This window comes from Geosmithia morbida, assembly GCF_012550715.1.
Source record: "Geosmithia morbida isolate 1262 chromosome Unknown scaffold_3, whole genome shotgun sequence".
Taxonomy (NCBI): domain Eukaryota; kingdom Fungi; phylum Ascomycota; class Sordariomycetes; order Hypocreales; family Bionectriaceae; genus Geosmithia; species Geosmithia morbida.
In genome coordinates this window covers 90281-109455 of record NW_023336190.1, presented here as the reverse complement: position 1 = coordinate 109455, position 19175 = coordinate 90281, and the positions used below count along the sequence as shown (strand labels likewise).

Sequence of the window (19175 nt, the reverse complement as noted above, 5' to 3'; positions counted from 1 at the left end):
TTTTTAGTACGAGTACAGTACGTGCATGGATGTAGAAGGGATCACACCAGCAATCCGACAAGCTAGTACGGGTACTCTGTACAGTAAGTACGGCTGTATAGCCTCTCTCGGTACCCATCTACAGCAATAGAACCTACAGTGATAGAACCCTAAGCAGACAGAGAGGGAGAGGGAGAGAGGGAGAGAGGGAGAGAGGGAGAACGATTACGTCGTGCTAGACGGTCACTGCAGGGGTGTATGGGATCCGCTGAGGGGAGGTCTGCCGGGGAAGAGAAGAGATGCGTCATACGCCGGGTATGTCCGTCTACAGAAGTCCATCATGATGTATCATGATATATATATATATATATATATGGGGGAGAGAAAGAAAAAAAACCCATCATTATCAGTAGCAGTAGTATCGTTATCATCATTGCACGGGGCGAAGCCGCGAGAAGCTGACGGTGTATGCGCGTACTCGACAGTGTTTAGCTCTTCGCCGTAGCCTATCGTCGGGGTGAATACCCGTACAGCGTAGCTCTGCTGTTCTGGGCGGGAAGGCCGTATACTCGTACCTTTTCCTTCTCTCTTTCTTTCTTTTTCTTTTTTTTTAGGGGTTTTTTTTCTTTGGAGACGATACTCGTCCGTATGCGCCATTTTGTCGCAGGCGGTGCGAACATGTAGCTCTCTTCTGGGTGTCGTATGTACGCCGTACCACCCCCAGAAACCACGATGATTCCCAGCTATACCCCCTCCCCCAGCCCCCATCGTGTGTGTGCGTGTGTGTGGCCTCGGGCATCGTTCCCTCTCAGCCCTCAGCCCTGTCGCACGGTTACGCTGTTGATCTCCTCCCCAGCCCCCTCCGGTAACTTGCTCGCACACTCTCAACAACACGATGCATCTGGGAAGACGAAGACGGGTAGGCACCAAAAAAAAAAAAAAAAAAAAGAGAGACCCAAACTGTAGATTGTAGCTCTCCGTCTACGTCATGTCAAGCACCTTTTTATTATTATTATTATTATTTTTTTTTTACTGCTGTCGCCGCATCGCCACGCCGTCTCGTCACATGCACCGTCCCAGCCACATGACAGCATGGACCGGCACAGCCACAGACTTGTACGAAAGTTTCTGCATGTTTCTGCCCCCATCCTCATCTGCCACCTGTCTTACCACAGCACCGCCACACCTGCAACCTCTTATCGGGTCCTCATCTTCTTCTCTGCAAAACAGTACAGCATGACATCACTCATGTCTTGAGATTGGCAAGAGGTGGAAGAACGGAAGAGGCAGTGAGGAGAGAAATTCCACCGCCATGTCATTGTTTCAGCAAGAAAAAAAATCCGGTACATGGTACTTTTGCTGTGTGTGTGTGTGGTGTGTGTGTGTGTCTCTCTCTCTACATGTAATAATAATACTCGTACAGTGAGCAGTGCACTGCAGTCTGTTCAGTCACCCCAAGCCAGATCCAAGCATCGGAGGGGGGGGGGGAGGGTAATACGAGTACGCGTACGCCATCTCCACCTGTGGGGAAGAGGAGGAGAGACTTGTCGTCCCACATATCGACAGTAGAACTGGATGATATGAATCATCGTTCTGCCTTGATGATGTGCTTGACCCCGTCTCTCCTCCTTCAGACTTTTGCTCCTCTCCTATCACTATCGAGGGAAGATCGAATAGCTCGTCACCCTCGGCAGCGTCACACTCTCTCCCTTCCTCCATCGTACAGGACGCAGGAGGGTGAGGGAACGACGCGTAAGCAACCGCATCCTCCTTCCCTCCCCTGGAACCTCGACCATGCATTAGACCGGTGCTTGGCAGCGTGACACCGCTGGTCGATGCAGTCATGGACTCTTCCTCTTCTTCTCCCTCTTCTTTCGGGGAGCCGATATACATCGCCATCCGTGCAGAGAGAGTCTTGTCCATCATGGGAATCACCGATGGCATTATCTAGCATTGGATTTGATATGATGCCAGCTTCCCCCGCGGTGGGACATGCTTCCCTCCCTCTTGACGGGTAGTAGATGGGCTTCGTCGCCGCACGTTGGCAGAGCGACGGTACTTTCCGGCCGGGTACTGGTGAGGACAGCAAGCACTGATTGTCAGCATCATGGCAAGTTAACTACTTCTCATCAATACACAAGATGCTCATGTCTCGATGCCATCGATAATCATACAATGGGTCAAGGCTCCGTACTCTATCCCACATCCCCCCCCTCTCAACCGGTTCCGTCCAGCTCTCCTCTGGGTCCCCCACCTCCACTTCCTCTCGCCTCGAAACTCAAGACTCTCTCTACTGCTCCTCCTCATCGACGCCGTCGCCGCTCCCGACCAGGCGCTTCCCGTGAAGCGGCCCGCCGAGAAGGCTGCCGAGGACGGCATTGCCGATATACATGCCCACCACGATGGTGACCGGCCAGGTCTGCCACGGCCGGTCCCAGTCCAGCGGGATGGGCACCGCGCCCAGCCAGGAGCCGAGCGCCGCGCCCAGCAGCCCGCCGAAGACGTCGTCGAGGGGCGCGTATGCCCCCGCCACGGCCAGGAGGGCCTGCCCGTCCAGGCCGCGCGTGTAGAAGACGGGGAAGATGCCCAGGGTCGCCATGTGCGCCGCGCACAGGAGGGAGCTTCCCATCTTGTCGAGGAGCGGTGCGCCGAACAGGACGAGGACCGCGTAGATGGCCGGCGTCGCCATGATGGTTAACAGCAGGGACAGGACGGAGACCTGTGCGTGTGTGCTGCTCGGTCAGATCATCTCTCTTCTCTCATCTCTTATACATGTAGATATACATATATATATGCATATACGTATATATTATCTCCCGCACTCCTATACGTATAAGACGACGCCGGAAATGCTGGAAACCCACCGAGAATCTGTTCGGTCCCGGCCCGTCGTGCTGGTGCTGCTGGTGCTGCTGCTGATGCTGCTGCTGCTTCTTCCCGCCGCGCGTCTGCTGCTTCGCCGGGCTGGGCTGCGATCCCACCACGGGGAGACACACGACCGCGTAGACGACCTGCACGGCCGCCACAGCCGGCAGGGCCGTCTGCAGCGCGGACGTAGGGTCCTCCACCAGGGCGGGCAGCCGCGCCAGGCAGCCGCCCACCAGGATCGCCGGTCGGAGCCATCCTACCGCGCGCGACGCGGGACTGTCGACCGTGCTGATCGGCTGTAGGGCCTGCGTCGCCGGGGAGGCCTTGCTTTCTGTAGCCGCCTGGACGGCGGCCGTCTTGTCTGCTGCCGACGATGGCATCTCTCTTCTTCTTCTTCTTTTTTTTCGTGTCTCGTCGTCTGGGGCGTGCGAGGAAGTCGTCGGAGCCGTCGAGAGAGGAGATTTTGTCGCGGCAGCTTTCAAGAGCTCTCTTGTCTGTTACTTTTCAATATCACGTGATATACCGACATCCACCTCCAGAACAGCATGGGAAAGAGCTTGGTCTCCTGAGTGGGGAGAGAGAGAGAGAGAGAGATGTCATCGGGGTAGAGACCATGCATATTATCGCTCCTTATCCTTCCTCTTCTCTTCACTGACCGTAGATGTTCAAACCTTCATCTTCCAGGTTTTGGAGGTAGAGATCACACCGGCCCTCTCGTGCTGATCCCAGTGGCAGGCCCGGAGAAGTCAACGTACAAGACGACCGGATATCAATCACCCAGGCTCGGATATTCTTCCTTCCCTTTCCCAAACCTCGGTCTATGCTATTCGATGTGATCTCTTTCCTACGTATCATAAGGCTCTATCATGCTACTGCACTGACTATCCAGCATCGCACATGTGCCGTCTCGTCTGCGAACCAATGGTCTCGATGCACGAATCCTGGCCCTCCATCGCCACAATTGACCCGGGGAAGCGGGGGATGTAGAGAAGGTTAACCGCCCCTCCCCCCTCTCCTCAGCCCTCAGTCCTTCATAACCATCTTGCCCTTCTGGATTGGGCCTTGTGCTTTTCCTCATTGAATGGACCAATGTCGATTTGGCTCCCCCGCAATGTTGGCCGACAACCTTGTAACATGCGGGGAAATCGACTCCCGTCTGAGGATGCTTGGGGAGGGAAGGGCGAACTGGAGGAAGGGACGGCATGATACATGAACACGGTAGTCTCCCTGGAAGAGAAGGAAGGGGGGAAGGCACTCTCCCCTCCCCCCTCCCCCCTCCCATTCCTCATCTTCATCTTCTAGGCATTTTGTTTTGGGGGATATCGCGTCCGATCGACAGACAAACAAAAACGAATAAATAAAAACCCCCCGAAAAAGTATGTCTGCCACCGTCACCGATGAAGATGACATGATGGCCATGAGCCGTTTGACCCACGACATTGAAATGGCCAAGACGGCATCTCATCATGACGAAGCGAATAATGCCGCCATGGCTGCTAAGCAGCGCGGCATGCAGCCTCCTGCCATCATCATAGCGATGAGCCCCGAGCAGCGGAAGGTGCTGGAGAAGAAGCTGCGTCTCAAGATTGACCTGCGTATCCTGCCCATGATTATTCTCATGTATATCCTCAATTATATTGATCGGTAAGCTACGTGGTGGAGGGAAGCCAGCAGATTGGACACACCACTGACAGTTTGAAAAAAAAAAAAACGAAAGAAACAACATCGCTGCTGCCAGGTTCGCCGGTCTCGAGGATGATCTGGACATGGACGCGTCTGGGACGCAGTTCTCGGTATGTCGTCTGTCCGGAGAGAAGAGAGCCCCGGAAGAAGAGGATCTGCGGCAACTGGAGTGTTGACATGGAGATACTGCAGACGGCGGTGGGAATCCTCTTTGTCGGGTCAGTCACCTCTCTCCCTCCCCTTCTTCTGTGCCGGAGAACCACGAGTATTGACGGTGAGCCCGTAGATACATCATCATGCAGGTTCCGTCCAACCTGCTTCTTAACAAGATTGGAAAACCAGGTGTATACCTCCCTACATCGGTATATACCATCACGGCATCTGTTCAGTCGTATGCCGTAACAAAGCTGACTGGTCTACAGATGGTCATCTGGGGCGCAATTTCCGCCGCGACAGCAGGTTGTCACTCCGTCGGCGGTCTATACGCATGCCGTTTCTTCTTGGGATTTGTCGAAGCTACTTATTTTGTATGTCTCTCATGTAACAACAAGAACAACAACAACAACAACAACCCTCCCCTACCACCTGTAAGAGAGTACCGAAAGACATCTGACCAGAATACAGGCTGGATGCCTATACTACCTATCATGCTGGTACACGCGCGAGGAACTCGGCGTCCGCACCACCTACCTCTACGCCGGGTCCCTCATATCAGGCGCCTTCTCGGGCCTCATATCGGCCGGGATAACGGGCAACATGGACCGGTCTCTCGGCCTGCGCGCCTGGCGCTGGCTCTTCATCATCGAGGGCGCCGTCACCGTCGCCGTCGCATTGGCGGCGTACCTCATCATGCCCAACTTCCCCAAGACGACCACCTGGCTGTCAGAGGAGGAGTCGGCCCTGGCCAGCTGGCGCCTAGAAGAGGACATCGGATCTGCCGACTGGACCAACAGCGAGGAGCAGACGCTCTGGCATGGCTTCCGCTTGGCTCTCATGGACATCAAGACGTGGATTCTCGTGAGTTCATGCCTGGAACCCGTTCTTCCTACCTCCACTCTGATCCCCTTCTCTACGCTGTCCTCTCTTTTCGAGCATCGCTATCGATGCTGAGCTGACACGCACCAAGCTCCTCCTCCTATGGGGCATCGTCTCGGCTGCATCCGTGACCAACTTCTTCCCCACCGTCGTCAGCACCCTCGGATACAACAACGTCATCACACTGCTCCTCACCAGTCCGCCGTACGTCCTCGCCGTGATAACCTGTTTCATCGTCGCCCACCACGCCGACAAGACAGGTGAGCGGTTCCTCCACGTTGCTCTGCCCCAGTGCCTCGCCATCGCCACCTTTATCATCGCCGCTGCTACTACCAATCTCGCGGCGAGATATGTAGCCATGGTACTCATGGTATGAACCTTCCTCATACAGTCCCCCCCTCACCACCGCCAAGTTTCTGACCAACATAAATCGTCATCGCCATTGTAGATCCCCGGCCTGTATTCGGGATACACCACGGCCCTCGCCTGGATAAGCAACACTCTCCCCCGCCCCCCCGCGAAGCGAGCCGCAGCCCTCGGCTTCATCAACGCCATCTCCAACTGCGCTTCCATCTACACCCCTTACCTGTACCCCAGCTCCGCGTCGCCCCAGTACACGGGCGCCTTCATCCACAACTGCATAATGTCCGCTACGGCCATCGTCGCAGCCTTCATCCTGAGGATCATGCTCGTCAGACTGAATAAGAGGCTCGATAGGGGTGAACGCGTCGAGGGTGCCGTCAATGCTGCGCCTGGTGAGGCTGTTGAGCATGGTTTCCGGTTCAAGCTCTAGGTCGGAGACATGATTCGCTGTTTAGCAGGTCACTTTTTTCCCTTACTTTTTTTTCGTAGACTTGTATAGCTTTCAAAAAAAAAAAAAATTCCATTCAGAGAAACATGCAACCACAAATCTTCAGTTGTGGGCGAAAGTAAAGATTGGTCGAGGTGACTTAGACGATGGAGTGTGTCACAGTGTCAGTACGGACTGTGCAAATAAAAGGATCCACGTGATTTCGCAATCAAAAGCCACGCGAAGCGCGTCTCACTCTCTCAAGGCTGCGCGCTCACGGCTTACAGTAAGATGCGAACAGCCCAAGAACCATGTCCTCTCGGGTCAGGAGGGAGAACACCGCCGTGATCGTGGTGGAAGACGACTCCGCAGGCGAACAGTGTGAGAGAACTGACAACATAGAGTCCAGACCGGATGAGGAACCGCCGCCTGACCTCCCAGACAAGGTCAAATGGTCTGACCAGTCAGACGACGACGGCGGTGCGCCAGTGAAACCGGCAAAGAAGCGGAGGGTGGCGCGCAGATACGCTGGCAGCAGCAACAGGAAGAGGAAGGGGAAGAGAAGTAACAAGACGCGTATCTCTTCCGCGGCGCTCAACGACGACGACCCGAGCACCGACGAGGATGGTAACAACGACGACGATCTCGAGTTCGACGGGGTCCCAGAGTATGTGCGGGAGCGCAGGCGAATCTTTGAGGCCAACAGACGGCTCCGCCATGAGGCGGCGCTCATGCTGCCTCCAGACTACGCCGGTATCGTGCTCGACGAGATGAGACGGCCGGGCGACGTCGAGGCGCGGCCCAAGTTTGACGCGACGAGCGGTATCAGACCGTCCAGGCCGTACCGGGACATCGAGCTGCCGCAGTCGGGCGGGCTGATACCCGCGCCTATAGCCACGTATCTGCGCGACTACCAGGTCGACGGCGTGAAGTTCCTGCACCGCAAGTTTGTCTACCAAGAGGGGGGCATCCTGGGCGACGACATGGGCCTGGGAAAGACGGTGCAGGTGGCGGCCTTTCTGGCGGCGGCCTTTGGCAAGACGGGAGACGAGCGCGATGCGAAACGTCTGCGGCGCATGCGCTACCACAACGACCGGTGGTACCCGCGGGTCCTCATCATCTGCCCGGGGTCTCTGATTGTCAACTGGCAGAACGAGCTCAGCCGGTGGGGTTGGTGGCACGTCGACGTCTTCCACGGCGCCGACAAGGACGACGTGATGGGTACGGCACGCGCGGGCCTCCTCGAGGTCATGATCACGACGTACGACACGTACAAGAACAGCCGGAGCTCCGTCAACATGGTGCCATGGGACGCCGTCATCGCCGACGAGTGCCACAGGATCAAGGACCGGTGCTCGGAGACGACCAAGGCCATGGTCGAGGTCAACGCGCTGTGCCGCATCGGCCTCACCGGCACCGCTATCCAGAACAGATACGAGGAGCTGTGGACGCTGCTGGACTGGACCAACCCGGGCCACTTCGGCTCCCTCTCCGAGTGGAGGGACACGGTGGCCAAGCCCCTGGCCATCGGGCAGTCGCACGAGGCCACCATGGCCCAGCTGAGCCTGGCGCGCCAGACGGCCCAGAAGCTGGTGCGGAACCTCCTCCCGCGCTACTTCCTGCGGCGCATGAAGACGCTCATCGCCCACCAGCTCCCCAAGAAGACGGACAAGGTGGTCTTCTGCCCGCTCACGGACCTCCAGCGCGACGCCTACGAGAACTTCTTGGGTAGTCCGGACATCGACCTCCTCCGGACCGTGTCGGATAAGTGCCCACACGGCAAGGCCAAGGGGTGGTGCTGCAAGACGCGTCTGAGCGACGGCACCAGGACGTGGCAGAGCATCGTCTTCCCCAGCATGATTGTGCTGCAGAAGCTGGCCAACCACGTCACGCTCCTCATCCCGCAGGCGACAGATCTCGAGAGCAAGCAGAAGTCGGAGCTCGAGACGTTGCAGACGTGCATCCCGGGATCGTGGAAGGAGCTGTACGCGGCGCGCGACCAGATCCGCAGCCTGGTCAACCCCGAGTTCTGCGGCAAGTGGAAGGTGCTGCGGAAGCTTCTCCGGTTCTGGCACGCCAACAAGGACAAGGTGCTCATCTTCTCGCACAGCGTGCGGCTGCTGCGCATTCTGCAGCATCTGTTCCACAACACGAGCTACAATGTCAGCTACCTCGACGGGTCGCTGGGGTACGAGGCGCGTCAGGACGTGGTGGACAGCTTCAACTCGGACCCGAACCAGTTCGTCTTCCTCATCTCCACCAAGGCTGGCGGCGTGGGACTGAACATCACATCGGCCAACAAGGTCGTCATCGTCGACCCACACTGGAACCCGTCATACGACCTGCAGGCTCAGGACCGCGCGTACCGCATCGGCCAGACCCGCGACGTCGAGGTCTTCCGCCTCATATCGCTGGGGACCGTCGAGGAGATTGTCTACGCCCGCCAGATCTACAAGCAGCAGCAGGCCAACATCGGCTACACGGCGTCGTCGGAGCGCCGGTACTTTCGCGGCGTCCAGCAGGACACGGACAGGAAGGGTGAGATCTTTGGCCTCGCCAACATCTTCACCTACCACAGCGACAGCGGCCTCCTCCGCGACATCGTCAACAAGACCAACATTGCCGAGGCGAGGCTGGGCGTCAGCCTCGCCGACGTTGACATGGAGGAGGCCGCCAAGGAGCACGAGGATTTCGGTGCCGCCGCTGCCGCCGCCGCCACAGTGAAGAAGGAAGACAACGACGGCGGCGTAGGCCATCTAGCAGATCTCCTCGTCAAGTCGGAGAACCCGAACGGCGCCGCCGGTAATCACAAAGAGACAACAGCAGCAGCGGCGGCGGCGGCGGCGGCGGCCCCGCCCAGAATGAATGCCATACAGGCCATCCTCACATCAGCAGGTGTGGAGTACACCCACGAGAACGCTGACGTGGTCGGCTCCTCCAGGGTAGAAGAGCAGCTGTCCCGACAAGCCGCCATGGGGGCTTATGCCGACGACGACATGCGCAACCAGCACGTCCTGTTCGCCACCAGCCTCCAAGGCGGCAACCGCGATGGCGGCCACCACTGCCGCTTCAACCCCCCCGCTGACGTTCAGCGACGACAGTTCTGCGACATGGCCAGGGAATTCGGGTTCCGCAATGCCACCGACTTCGCCTTGGTGGTCGAGAGCTGGACGGGTGAAGAGAGGAGACGCTGCCTGGACGAATTCTACCGGAGGAGGCAGGCGAAGTTTCCGGCCGGCGGGAAGGACGATACGCCCAGGATAACGTCGGAGAAGAAGGGGGGCAGTGACGATGGCGATGCCAAGGACAATGACAGGCTGGGTATGGGCAATACTGCCAGCAGTCTGGCCTCCCCTAGGGCTGGGAGGGAATTGATAGGCGAAGAAGTGGAACATGGCTTGACGAATGAGACCAAAGATGAAGTCAAGTTCGGGGTCAAGCATGAGGCAGGGCACAAGGTCGAAAAGAAACTTGAGGGCGAGGAGGCCAAGAACGAGGTCAAAGAGGAGACGAGGAACGATGTCGAGGATGTCGAGGATGTCAAGGTCGAGAGCAAGAAAGAAAGGACCAATGAGCCACAGATGGTAAGAGTGGATAGAAAGACCAAGAGGACATCCATCTTTCTGTCAGATGACGACGACGACGATGAATTATGAGCCACGGACGTTTGGAAACATGGATAGTAGTATACCCAGGATTTTTTCTTTTTAGCTATCATTTCACCACATACGAGAAGGGGCTTGACCCCCATAATTATTGAAAAGCCGACGAAAATTGCTTCGTGAAACGAGCACGACTCACTTGGTCAACGTGCCTAGAATATGTGGGAGAACCTTGTATGACGGCTCATCAGGCGGTTGAGTAATATCAACCTCTGACCAAATGCCAGCATTGAGCAGGTTGACGCCGGTAGGCTTGCAAAGACGACACGAGCCTACGAAAAAGGACCAAGCCGCATTGACGATTCCTAATTGGCTGTCAGCTCAACCTGATTCGGAGAGAGAAAGAAGAAGCAGGGGGGAAGAAGAAAAAAAGGGGAAGAAAAAGGTGGCGGAACAATTTCGCTTACTTTGATAGATGGATAGAAGAATACCGCCTCGCTGAGCCCTGACGTGCTCGTAGACGTACCAGGTGCCACCGGGCTTGAGGAGCTTATACAGGGCCTTGATGTTGTCCTCCTGATCGGGGATGCTGCACAGGCAGAGGACGGAGACGATGCAGTCGATACTCTCGGGCTCAATCGTTGTCCCCTCCCAGGCGTGCGGGTCGCTGAGAGACTCGATGCCCAGCGGTATGACCTCGTAGATGTCACCCAGGCCAACGTCGGCGACTCGCCGTCGGAGGGACTCGGCAGATTGGGGATTCGGCTCGACACCGTAAATCCTTGTCAGGCCAGCATCACCACCGCTCGTCTGTCTCTTCCTCAGACCCTCGGCCTCGGGGCCACCATGGCTGGTCTTGCTGCGAATATGCGCAAACACATCTGCCCACATGCCGCTTCCGGCACCGACCTCGATGACGCGACCCCTGACCGGGGGACCGGCGATGGCACCATCGTCGTCGCTGCACGTCACAACACCATTGCGCACGCGACCCTCGAGGAGGGGCAGGACGCGCTCGCTCGCGTTGAGCTTGACATCCGGGCCGACCGTGGCCCAGAAGTTACCGAATAAGGCCTCGTTGAATCCCTCGGGGGAAAGGAGGGTGGCCCACTGGCGGCGGGAGACCAGCTCACGCACCGTCTGGGGAATGTGTCGTGCCGAGATGGACATGAAGAGCCATGGGAACGTGAGGCTCACAAGAGCGTCCTTGACTTGGCCTAGATACGAAGGTGGTGAGGATGACGACGACATGGTGTGAAAGAGTGGAATGGAAGCGTCCTTCTTTTCTCTTGTTTTTTCTTCTTCTTTTCTTCTTCTTTTCTACTTCTTTTTTTCCTTTTTTTCTTGGAGAGAGAGAAAGAGGGGGAGAGAGAGTTAGAAGATGTGACGGAGTGCATGGGAGAAAGCTCCGGAACTTGTAAGTGGGGGAGGGGAGATTTCTCGTCTATACATGTATTACTGTCCATGTAATAATAGTAGGGCACGTTGGAGGCAAGTGCGTGCCGCCAAGCTCCTTCTCCATCTGCATCCTCCCCACTATATCAATTGCAACAGATTCTTTCGCACGTCATGACCTGGAGATGGCTTCATTGTCTATCTCCAAACACAATCACGTACTTTTCATGTCGTCGGTGGTGTTTATCACTTTGTCATAGTCTACTCTGCAACCCAGAGAGCAGGAGGAGCCCCCCCCCCCCCAGATCCCCAGAGAAGAGATAGTCCCTAGCCAGCCAAAAAGCTCTGCCTCTCTATAGATTTGACGACTCGTTCATAGGATTCGATGGCCGCGGGATGCTCGGTAAGTCCATAGAAACAGTGTGGCAAGCCCCGGTACGCGTGCAATTGGACCTGGTTGCCCTCCTCCTTCAACCTCTCGGCATAGGCTACTGCCTCGTCACGAAGGCAGCCCGCTCCGGCAACCGCGATGACTTCAATGCGAAAAAAAAAAGGAGAGCAAATGGTGTCTCGAAATTTAATATCTTGATTTGGGACATGTCGCATTTCACAACGTATATTGCTCGTAATGCGGCGCGTCTTTCCTCGGTACCTGTGCTGACGGAGGATTCCCATCTCTGGTCTTTCATGCTGCATCCCCACCCTTTCAAAATCCTTTTTCGGCTGTCGTAGCAGAGACGACCCCTCCCCCCTCCCCCATAGGCATCTTCCTTCTTTTCATCATCATTTTTTTTTGGTGGTGAGGTATATGATCCCTGGGGGTGCTTGGGTAGTGCTCATGTGCATGTTGAGTTCCCCGAGCTGGCGGAGATTTGTTCTCTTCAATAGACGGGTTGCTGATCGATCGCCTATTCTGGAAGAGTGGTAAGGTAAAAAGGCAGGGTGGGGGTGGGGGTTGGGATGGTCTCTCCCCCAAGGCCTCAGTTGTCGTATTTGGGTATCATGTGTCTCGATGGCTCTTGAGCCGCAGGTCGTCTCTGTGTTGTCTGGGGGAGCAACGCCGCTCACAGCAGCTCAAAGTCGTCAAGCTGATCGCGGTACTTCATAATGTTCTTCTTGATCTTGCTGCCCACGGACCACGTGACAAAGTCCTCGGTGGTCCTGGTGACGAGGTAGGCGGGATCGGACATGACCTCCGTGCCGACGCGCACGTGTCCTTGCTCGATCATCTTGGTGGCGGCCTGGACCGTCTCGGCCATGCGCAGCCTCGTCATGACGACGGGGAGGCGGCGGCGGGCGAAGGCGCTGACCGTGACGTTGTGCTCGACGGCGCTCAGCTTCGACTTGGACGACAGGATGCCCATGTCGTACAGCTTGTTGAGTAGGAGTTCCTCGTGCTTGCGGCGGACGGCGTTGTCGGGCGGGAGGAGGGATAGACGGTGGGCCAGCTGGCGTAGGGACTGGTGAGGTGATGGCAGTGTTAGAATCTCATGGCAAGGCAAGCAGAGGCGCGAGATAAGGGAAGCAAACAGGCATCGACAAGAAGAGACGGGGAAGAGACATACACCACATATCCTGTTGTACTTGTGATAGTCTTCGGGCTTCTGAATCATGTACCTACGAACAACGGCCTTGTCGCGATGGTCATTGTCCTGCTTGTAGGTTGTGAAGTCGACCTTTCGCAGAAGGCGTTTCTCGTGATGCTTGAGTTGGCGAACCATGATGGGCGACTAAATCCGTCTGGTGATGCTATCGTTGAACAATTAAAAAAGGAAGACCGGGGAAAAAAAAAAAAATCTCCAAGTACTAGATTCTTCCCCGAAAATTTTGGCGGGGCCCTTTGCAGCAGGCGCGGAAACCCATCCATCAGGCGGAATAATGCCGGCTCCGGTTGGCCGCGTCGAAATTGAACCATCAATCCCTTCCTTCCCCTTGGCTGTGTCCTCCCCCCCCCCCCCCCCCCCCCAAGAAAAACATCACTCTCGTCAATCTCGTCACTGACGTCAATCGCAACCATGTCGGCCCGGCTGTCGATTCAGTCAACCCTACGTGGGTTGACGAATCCTTTGAAGCGCGCCTTTTCGACCACGACGCCCGCCGCCCAAGAGGACAGCAACGGCGCCTCCCAGCAGCAGCAGCGCCAGTCCACCAACAGCAGCCTCCTATCCCTCAACCGTGGCGGATCATCATCGTCGTCGTCGCGCCGCAACAGCAATAACAACCACAGTGCTTCGCACAAGAACGACGATGGCTCAACCCGCTCCTCCGATGCCGCCTCCCGCATCTTGAGCCGGTACAGGCAGCAGGGTCGCGCCGACTCCCAGGCCCTGCAGGCCACCCAGGACCGGCTGCGCGAGCAGAAGGTGGCGAACGACTACCTCCGCGAGATGCCCCGACGCTGGAAGACGGGTGACGTCTACGCTCCGCACGATCTGAGTCCCGTCGAGATGCAGAAGTTTCGCAGGAGGAGGATGCGTCAGACAGATATCATTGATGTTCTCGGTATTAGACCTCAGGACATGTACAAGGTATATATAACTATCCCTCTATTCTGCCCCCCTCCCCACCCGCCTCCGTTCTCTCTATCTCCTATGTGTAGTTTTCCCTTTTTTACCTTTTTTTAAAAAAAAAAAGGAAAAAAGGGTAGCAAGAAAAAGGAAGACGAGTCTAACGAGAGGAACAGAACTTCTCCATGATTAGAGAATTCACAAACCCCACCGGGCAGATCCTCTCGTCCAAACTCACCGGTCTGCGACCCGTTAACCAGCGCAAGGTGGCCAAGATGGTCCGCAGGGCCATCGGAATGGGCATCTATCCCAGTGTTCATGATCATCCCGAGATGATCCGCGACCGCTTCTTCCCGCAGCCCGGTGACTCTGGCAGGAGGTAGTGGGCAAGGCGTTGCAGGTTTTAGGAGAGCTGTTCGAGACGAGGGTGGCATTGTCCACATGGGCAAAACACCCTCTTGTAGTCCAGCATGCTCTGCCTCCATTTCTGTCCGGATATATACAAATACATGTACAACAGCTTTCGTTTCCTCCTCATATGTACTCTATACAGCTGGCCTTCTCCAACAGGCGAAAGGACGAGAATAAACAACACAGGAATCTTGAAACAACAACGGTGCTTCCCATTTCGTACAGTGGCTGGGTCCCTCTCTCATGAACCGACAGCTATGCCCATACAAGACGTTTCGCTTTAGGCCTTGACAACTCTGTCAAGTTTGTATTGGCATACGCCGAGTTCCGTCCTACGTTTCCTCTTCTTCTGCAACTCGGCCCAGGCTTGGCGGTACTTTTTGGCCGCCCATTCTTTGAACTCAGCCTGAAGTTTATCGCCGGGTAGCGCATTGAAGACGATACCCAGTCTGTCGTCGCCAAGTTTTGGTCAGCTACTTTTGTTCCCTGCGATGACAAGAGAAGATGAAGATGATGAAAGGTATGTCAACTCACGCCATGGCATCCGGCTCAGAACCGGTATAAGACGCCATCTTGGTCAGCAGACTCCTCGCCTCGGTCTGGTTGGCAGAGGCGGCAATAGCGCCCATATACGCCGTGTAGACCTGCGTCGGCACCTCGAGATCCATGGCCTCGATCTTGTCCCAGATCTCTCTGGCCATGGTGCCTCCGCCCGACTTCCGCTCGAGCGTCCAGAAGACGGCCTCTAGGCTGGCGTACGAGGGTCCGTCGGGCGACTGCTTGATCTCGCTCCAGAAGTCGAGGGCCTTGAGCGGCCTCTCGCACGCGGCGTAGGCGAGCATGAGGGCCGTGTTGAGCCTCGTGTCCGGTCGGACGCGCGGGTCCATCTTGAGCATGTTGTGCACTGACTCGGTGCCCTCGCGGTCTGGGTTGCGGGAGAAGCCCTCGAAGCACCGGACGTACGTGTCCAGCCTGGGCTGGAAGGCCACGTTGCCGTGCTGCCGCATGTGGCTGAAGACGTGGGTGGCCATGTCGGGCCTGCGCCGGTCGAAGAAGGCCTCGAGGAGGAGGACGCGCCGGTCGAAGCTGAGGTCCTGGAAGAACTGCTGCAGGAGCTGGTACGTGCCCCAGGCGCGGGACGTGCTCGTGTTGGCGTCGACGCAGAACCGGAAGAACGACTCTTGGACCACATCGCGCTGCGCCTCGCTGTATGTGAAGGCGTGGATGGACAGGATATCCATAACGTCAAAAAACTGGTCGTTCTCGAGGAAGCGCAGGCACAGCCGGGCGACCGTCTCTGGTCTCAGGTGCAGTCGCTCCTCCTCCACCACGCTCAGCAGCTCCAGCAGCAGCTTGAAGTCCGGGGGTCTCTGCCGGCACAGGAGCACCAGGTAGCGGTTCATGGTGTCGTCGTACTCGGCCCACAGCGTTGTCGAATCGCCCGATAGAGAGCCGACGTTGGTCATCTGGTCGAACGCCGCCTTGGCATCGGCCACCGACCCGGCCGCAACGTGCAGCGACAGCAGGATGAGGTACGACTCGCCGTCTAGCCGGATCCACTTCTCCGATGCTATCGACAGAATGCCTTCCGCCAGCTCGCGATCCCCCAGCTCGGCGGCCGCCCTGAGCATGGCGTTCGCCGTGGCCGTATCGGGCGATAAGGGCCCGTTTTGTCCCATCATATGGGACATCATGGTCCGGACCTCGTCGAGGGGTATGCCCGCGAGAAGCATGGACCGGAGCAGGGCATCCCAGTACGTCTTACGGGGTTGGGCCTGGCCCAGCTCCAGAAGGAAGGGCGTCACCCAGTCCACCAGGCCGTTCCTGGATGCGAATGCTGCTACAGCGTGGTATGTCGAAGGGCGCGGCAGCCCGGCGGCTAGAGGCTTGGTGAACCACTTCTGGGTCTCGGGGACCCGGCTCTGCCGGGCATAGTGTGTGGTGACAATCTCTTGTAGTCTGGGTGTGTAGGCGACGTCGTCTCGCTCAATGAGCTCAACGAGGTCCTTCTCGTGGCCCTCGTCGGCGAGTCCGCGGGCGACGTCCTCGAGGACTCGTTCGTCTCCCGCTGTCGCGATATATCTGGAATAGCTGGGGTCGTCCCACTTGGCGTACAGCTCCGCGAGGGCCTCCCTGGCGCCGCCGTATCGACACATGGCGCGCACAAGGTGGCTCCAGAGCTCCTGCGCGTCCTTGTCCTTGCCATGATATTCGCCCGACTGCCAGACGGCATCGAGGGCCCTGGCCAGGTCGAGATGCTGCTTCGTCCTCTCGTACGGTTCGATCTCGAGGAGTACCTTGCGCGCCATGGTCAGATCGGCCGTGGAGAGCTTCTTGACGTTTTGATTGTCGGCCTGCTGGGCGGGTTGGGTGAGGTACTCGAGGAGGCGTCGGCACTGCAGCGCCTGCGTGCTGTTGAGTGGCACCTTGCTCTTGAGCTTGGACTGCATCAGGCTCCTCCACGCCGTCATGAGCTCCTTGCGCGTCGGGGGCCGCAGCTTGTCGAGCATCCGGCTCCGCCACACCATGACCTGCATCCAGCCGGGCTCGTACTCCGGCTGGCGGATCTCTCGGGGTGCCTTTTTGAAGAGGAATTCGAGAAAGGTCCTCTTGAACATCCGGCATCCCATTGTCGTCGTTTGCTGCCTTGCCGATAATACCGGCCGTCTTCGCGTTGCTGCGTACGAAGCGCACGATGGCGCGTGGGCCTGCCGTACGACGACATGTCGGGCATGTCGCGCTAGGCTCGCCCTCATGATGATTGAAGCCCGGGAGAGGACTCAAAGAATCATGCACGGCGCCGACGGTCAATTAATATTGAGGGAGGGGGGGGAAGAGCGGACCCAATGATGTGTCCCTTTTTGCCTCTCTCGACGGTGCATCTCTCTTGTGAGTTATTGTCGCTTCGCTGCCTTGGGATGCCTTGGGGTTTGGGGTGAACTAGCAAGCTTCCCCGACATTTCGCAATTCCGAGCATCTTGATTGGCTCATTTGGCGGTCCCCCGTGTGGAGAGGTTTATCCGATATTGTCCCGTTCGTGGCCCAGGTCCACAACTCTTAATGCCAGCGACTCCATAATAGAGCTCCTTCTCTCTCGGTCCCCTCCTCCCTTTTCCCTTATGTTATGTCAGGAACGTGGAAACGATATAAGTTGGAGACATGAACCACAATCGATTCTAACACCATCTGTTCATTTAGCTTCCTGTTCGTACATACATTGTCTCTTCTCTTCAGGCCATTCCTACCCCGAAATTGAATTTCCGCTACGTCATTGCGCCGTGCAAACGCGAGCCTGGTAGGCTGCTTGCTGCTGCTACCCTGATCATACGTTACATTAAGAGTGGCGAGCGCGCGTAGAAGTGCAACATCTATTGCAAACAAACATTCTGAGTGAAAATTACGCCCAGAGACGAAATATCGATATGGATTTAAACAAGTGAAGAAATTTTCAACCTGAACGGTGGGACCTCAGGACTGGGTGATGGTGTGATTGCCAAAGGAAGGAGGAATATGCCAATCTCCGTGCTATCGCCGTTCACGGTCGTGGGGCAAAGAGGGGCTTTTGAGGGAGGGGTGAGCTCATTGATTGAAGAGCAGCATAACACTTTTCCCCCCCTCCCGACTCTCTCACACTATTCACGCACACAGACACCTAGGACTGAGTATACAGATGTTCCAATATGTCTCTCGCTACTCAAAAGGTAAACAACCGCATTATCCTGGGTCTTATGACCTTCGGACCCGATGAGTCTGCCGGTGCACGCATTACAGACCAGGGCATCTTCAAGAAGGCCCTCGACACCTTCCAGGCCCGAGGGTACAATGAGGTCGATACGGCGCCCGTCTACATCGGCGGCAGGCAGGAGGCCTTTACGCGCGAGGCCGGCTGGAAGGGCCGGGGACTTACGCTGGCCACAAAGGTCAAGTATCCCTCTGAGCCTGGCGCCAACGCCAAAGACAAGGTGATTGCCTCTGTGGAGAGCAGCCTGAAGGAGCTGGGGACGGACTGTATCGACGTGAGTATACCCTCTGCACCTTGCTCTGCACCTTGCACCTCTGTACGAATGGAACGAGAGAAAGAATACCACGAAAGAGTACAGAGGCTAACAGAAAGATGGGGAGAGGGATGGATGAACAGCTTCTTTACCTTCACCGAGCCGACAGAACGGTGCCGTTCGCCGAGACACTCGAGGCCATGAACGAGCTGCACAAGGCGGGCAAGTTTGTCCAGTTCGGCATCAGCAACTTTACGGCGTACGAGGTGGCCGAGATCGTCATGACGTGCAAGTACAACAACTGGGTCAGGCCGACCATCTACCAGGGCATGTACAACTGTATCACGCGCGGCATCGAGGCGGAGCTCTTCGTCGCGTGCCGCCGTTACGGCCTCGACATTGTCGCCTACAACCCCCTCGCCGGCGGCCTGTTCTCGGGCAAGATCAAGTCCGCCGACCTCGTCCCCGAGAGCGGGCGCTTCTCCAACACGACCACCACCCAGGGCAAGAACTACCGCGACCGCTACTTCCGCGAGAGCACCTTCAAGGCTCTCCAGCTGGTGGAGCAGGCCACGCAGAAGGAGGGGCTAACCATGATCGAGACTGCGCTCAGGTGGATGGTGCACCACTCGCAGCTCAAGATCAAGGACGGCAACGACGGCATCATCATCGGCGTCTCCAGCGTCACGCAGCTCGAAGACAATCTCAACAACCTCGAGAAGGGACCGCTGCCTGACGAGGTCGTCCAAGCACTCGACCAGGCCTGGCTTGTATCCAAGGTCGACTCGACAAACTACTGGCATGGAGATCTGACGTACACCTATGATACCAGGAAGGCGCTCTTTGGTAGCGAGTAATCCGACGAGAGGACTTAGTAGTTGTTGGCTGTATTCGGCTAATCCACAGAGGT

General features: G+C 57.0%; 7 protein-coding genes across 7 annotated transcripts; 3 read left to right on the top strand and 4 right to left on the bottom strand.

The window, feature by feature from the left end:
- Positions 1-2269: 2269 nt before the first annotated feature.
- GMORB2_4979 (GPI ethanolamine phosphate transferase 2/3 subunit F) lies at positions 2270-3227 on the bottom strand (the record flags this gene model as incomplete). The annotated part of the gene is made up of 2 exons (XM_035466953.1): positions 2270-2608; positions 2976-3227. 2 exons carry the CDS (start codon positions 3225-3227, stop codon positions 2270-2272), a joined length of 591 nt encoding a protein of 196 aa, XP_035322965.1.
- A 998-nt stretch (positions 3228-4225) lies between these two features.
- GMORB2_4978 (DNA excision repair protein ERCC-6-like 2) lies at positions 4226-10011 on the top strand (the record flags this gene model as incomplete). Its single annotated transcript, XM_035466952.1, has 8 exons — positions 4226-4491; positions 4565-4640; positions 4723-4748; positions 4817-5117; positions 5155-5547; positions 5657-5935; positions 6014-6345; positions 6657-10011. 8 exons carry the CDS (start codon positions 4226-4228, stop codon positions 10009-10011), a joined length of 5028 nt encoding a protein of 1675 aa, XP_035322964.1.
- Positions 10012-10152: 141 nt separating this feature from the next.
- GMORB2_4977 (Methyltransferase domain) lies at positions 10153-11581 on the bottom strand (the record flags this gene model as incomplete). Its single annotated transcript, XM_035466951.1, has 3 exons — positions 10153-10322; positions 10425-11174; positions 11575-11581. 3 exons carry the CDS (start codon positions 11579-11581, stop codon positions 10153-10155), a joined length of 927 nt encoding a protein of 308 aa, XP_035322963.1.
- An 835-nt stretch (positions 11582-12416) lies between these two features.
- Positions 12417-13073, bottom strand: GMORB2_4976 (U3 small nucleolar ribonucleoprotein IMP3; the record flags this gene model as incomplete). The annotated part of the gene is made up of 2 exons (XM_035466950.1): positions 12417-12812; positions 12918-13073. 2 exons carry the CDS (start codon positions 13071-13073, stop codon positions 12417-12419), a joined length of 552 nt encoding a protein of 183 aa, XP_035322962.1.
- A 294-nt stretch (positions 13074-13367) lies between these two features.
- GMORB2_4975 (small subunit ribosomal protein S18) lies at positions 13368-14242 on the top strand (the record flags this gene model as incomplete). Its single annotated transcript, XM_035466949.1, has 2 exons — positions 13368-13880; positions 14036-14242. 2 exons carry the CDS (start codon positions 13368-13370, stop codon positions 14240-14242), a joined length of 720 nt encoding a protein of 239 aa, XP_035322961.1.
- Positions 14243-14550: 308 nt separating this feature from the next.
- Positions 14551-17026, bottom strand: GMORB2_4974 (mitochondrial respiratory complex I chaperone; the record flags this gene model as incomplete). Its single annotated transcript, XM_035466948.1, has 2 exons — positions 14551-14719; positions 14805-17026. The coding sequence occupies 2 exons, from the start codon at positions 17024-17026 to the stop codon at positions 14551-14553; spliced, it is 2391 nt and encodes a 796-aa protein (XP_035322960.1).
- Positions 17027-17950: 924 nt separating this feature from the next.
- On the top strand, positions 17951-19122 carry GMORB2_4973 (aflatoxin B1 aldehyde reductase; the record flags this gene model as incomplete). Its single annotated transcript, XM_035466947.1, has 2 exons — positions 17951-18286; positions 18385-19122. The coding sequence occupies 2 exons, from the start codon at positions 17951-17953 to the stop codon at positions 19120-19122; spliced, it is 1074 nt and encodes a 357-aa protein (XP_035322959.1).
- Positions 19123-19175: the final 53 nt, after the last annotated feature.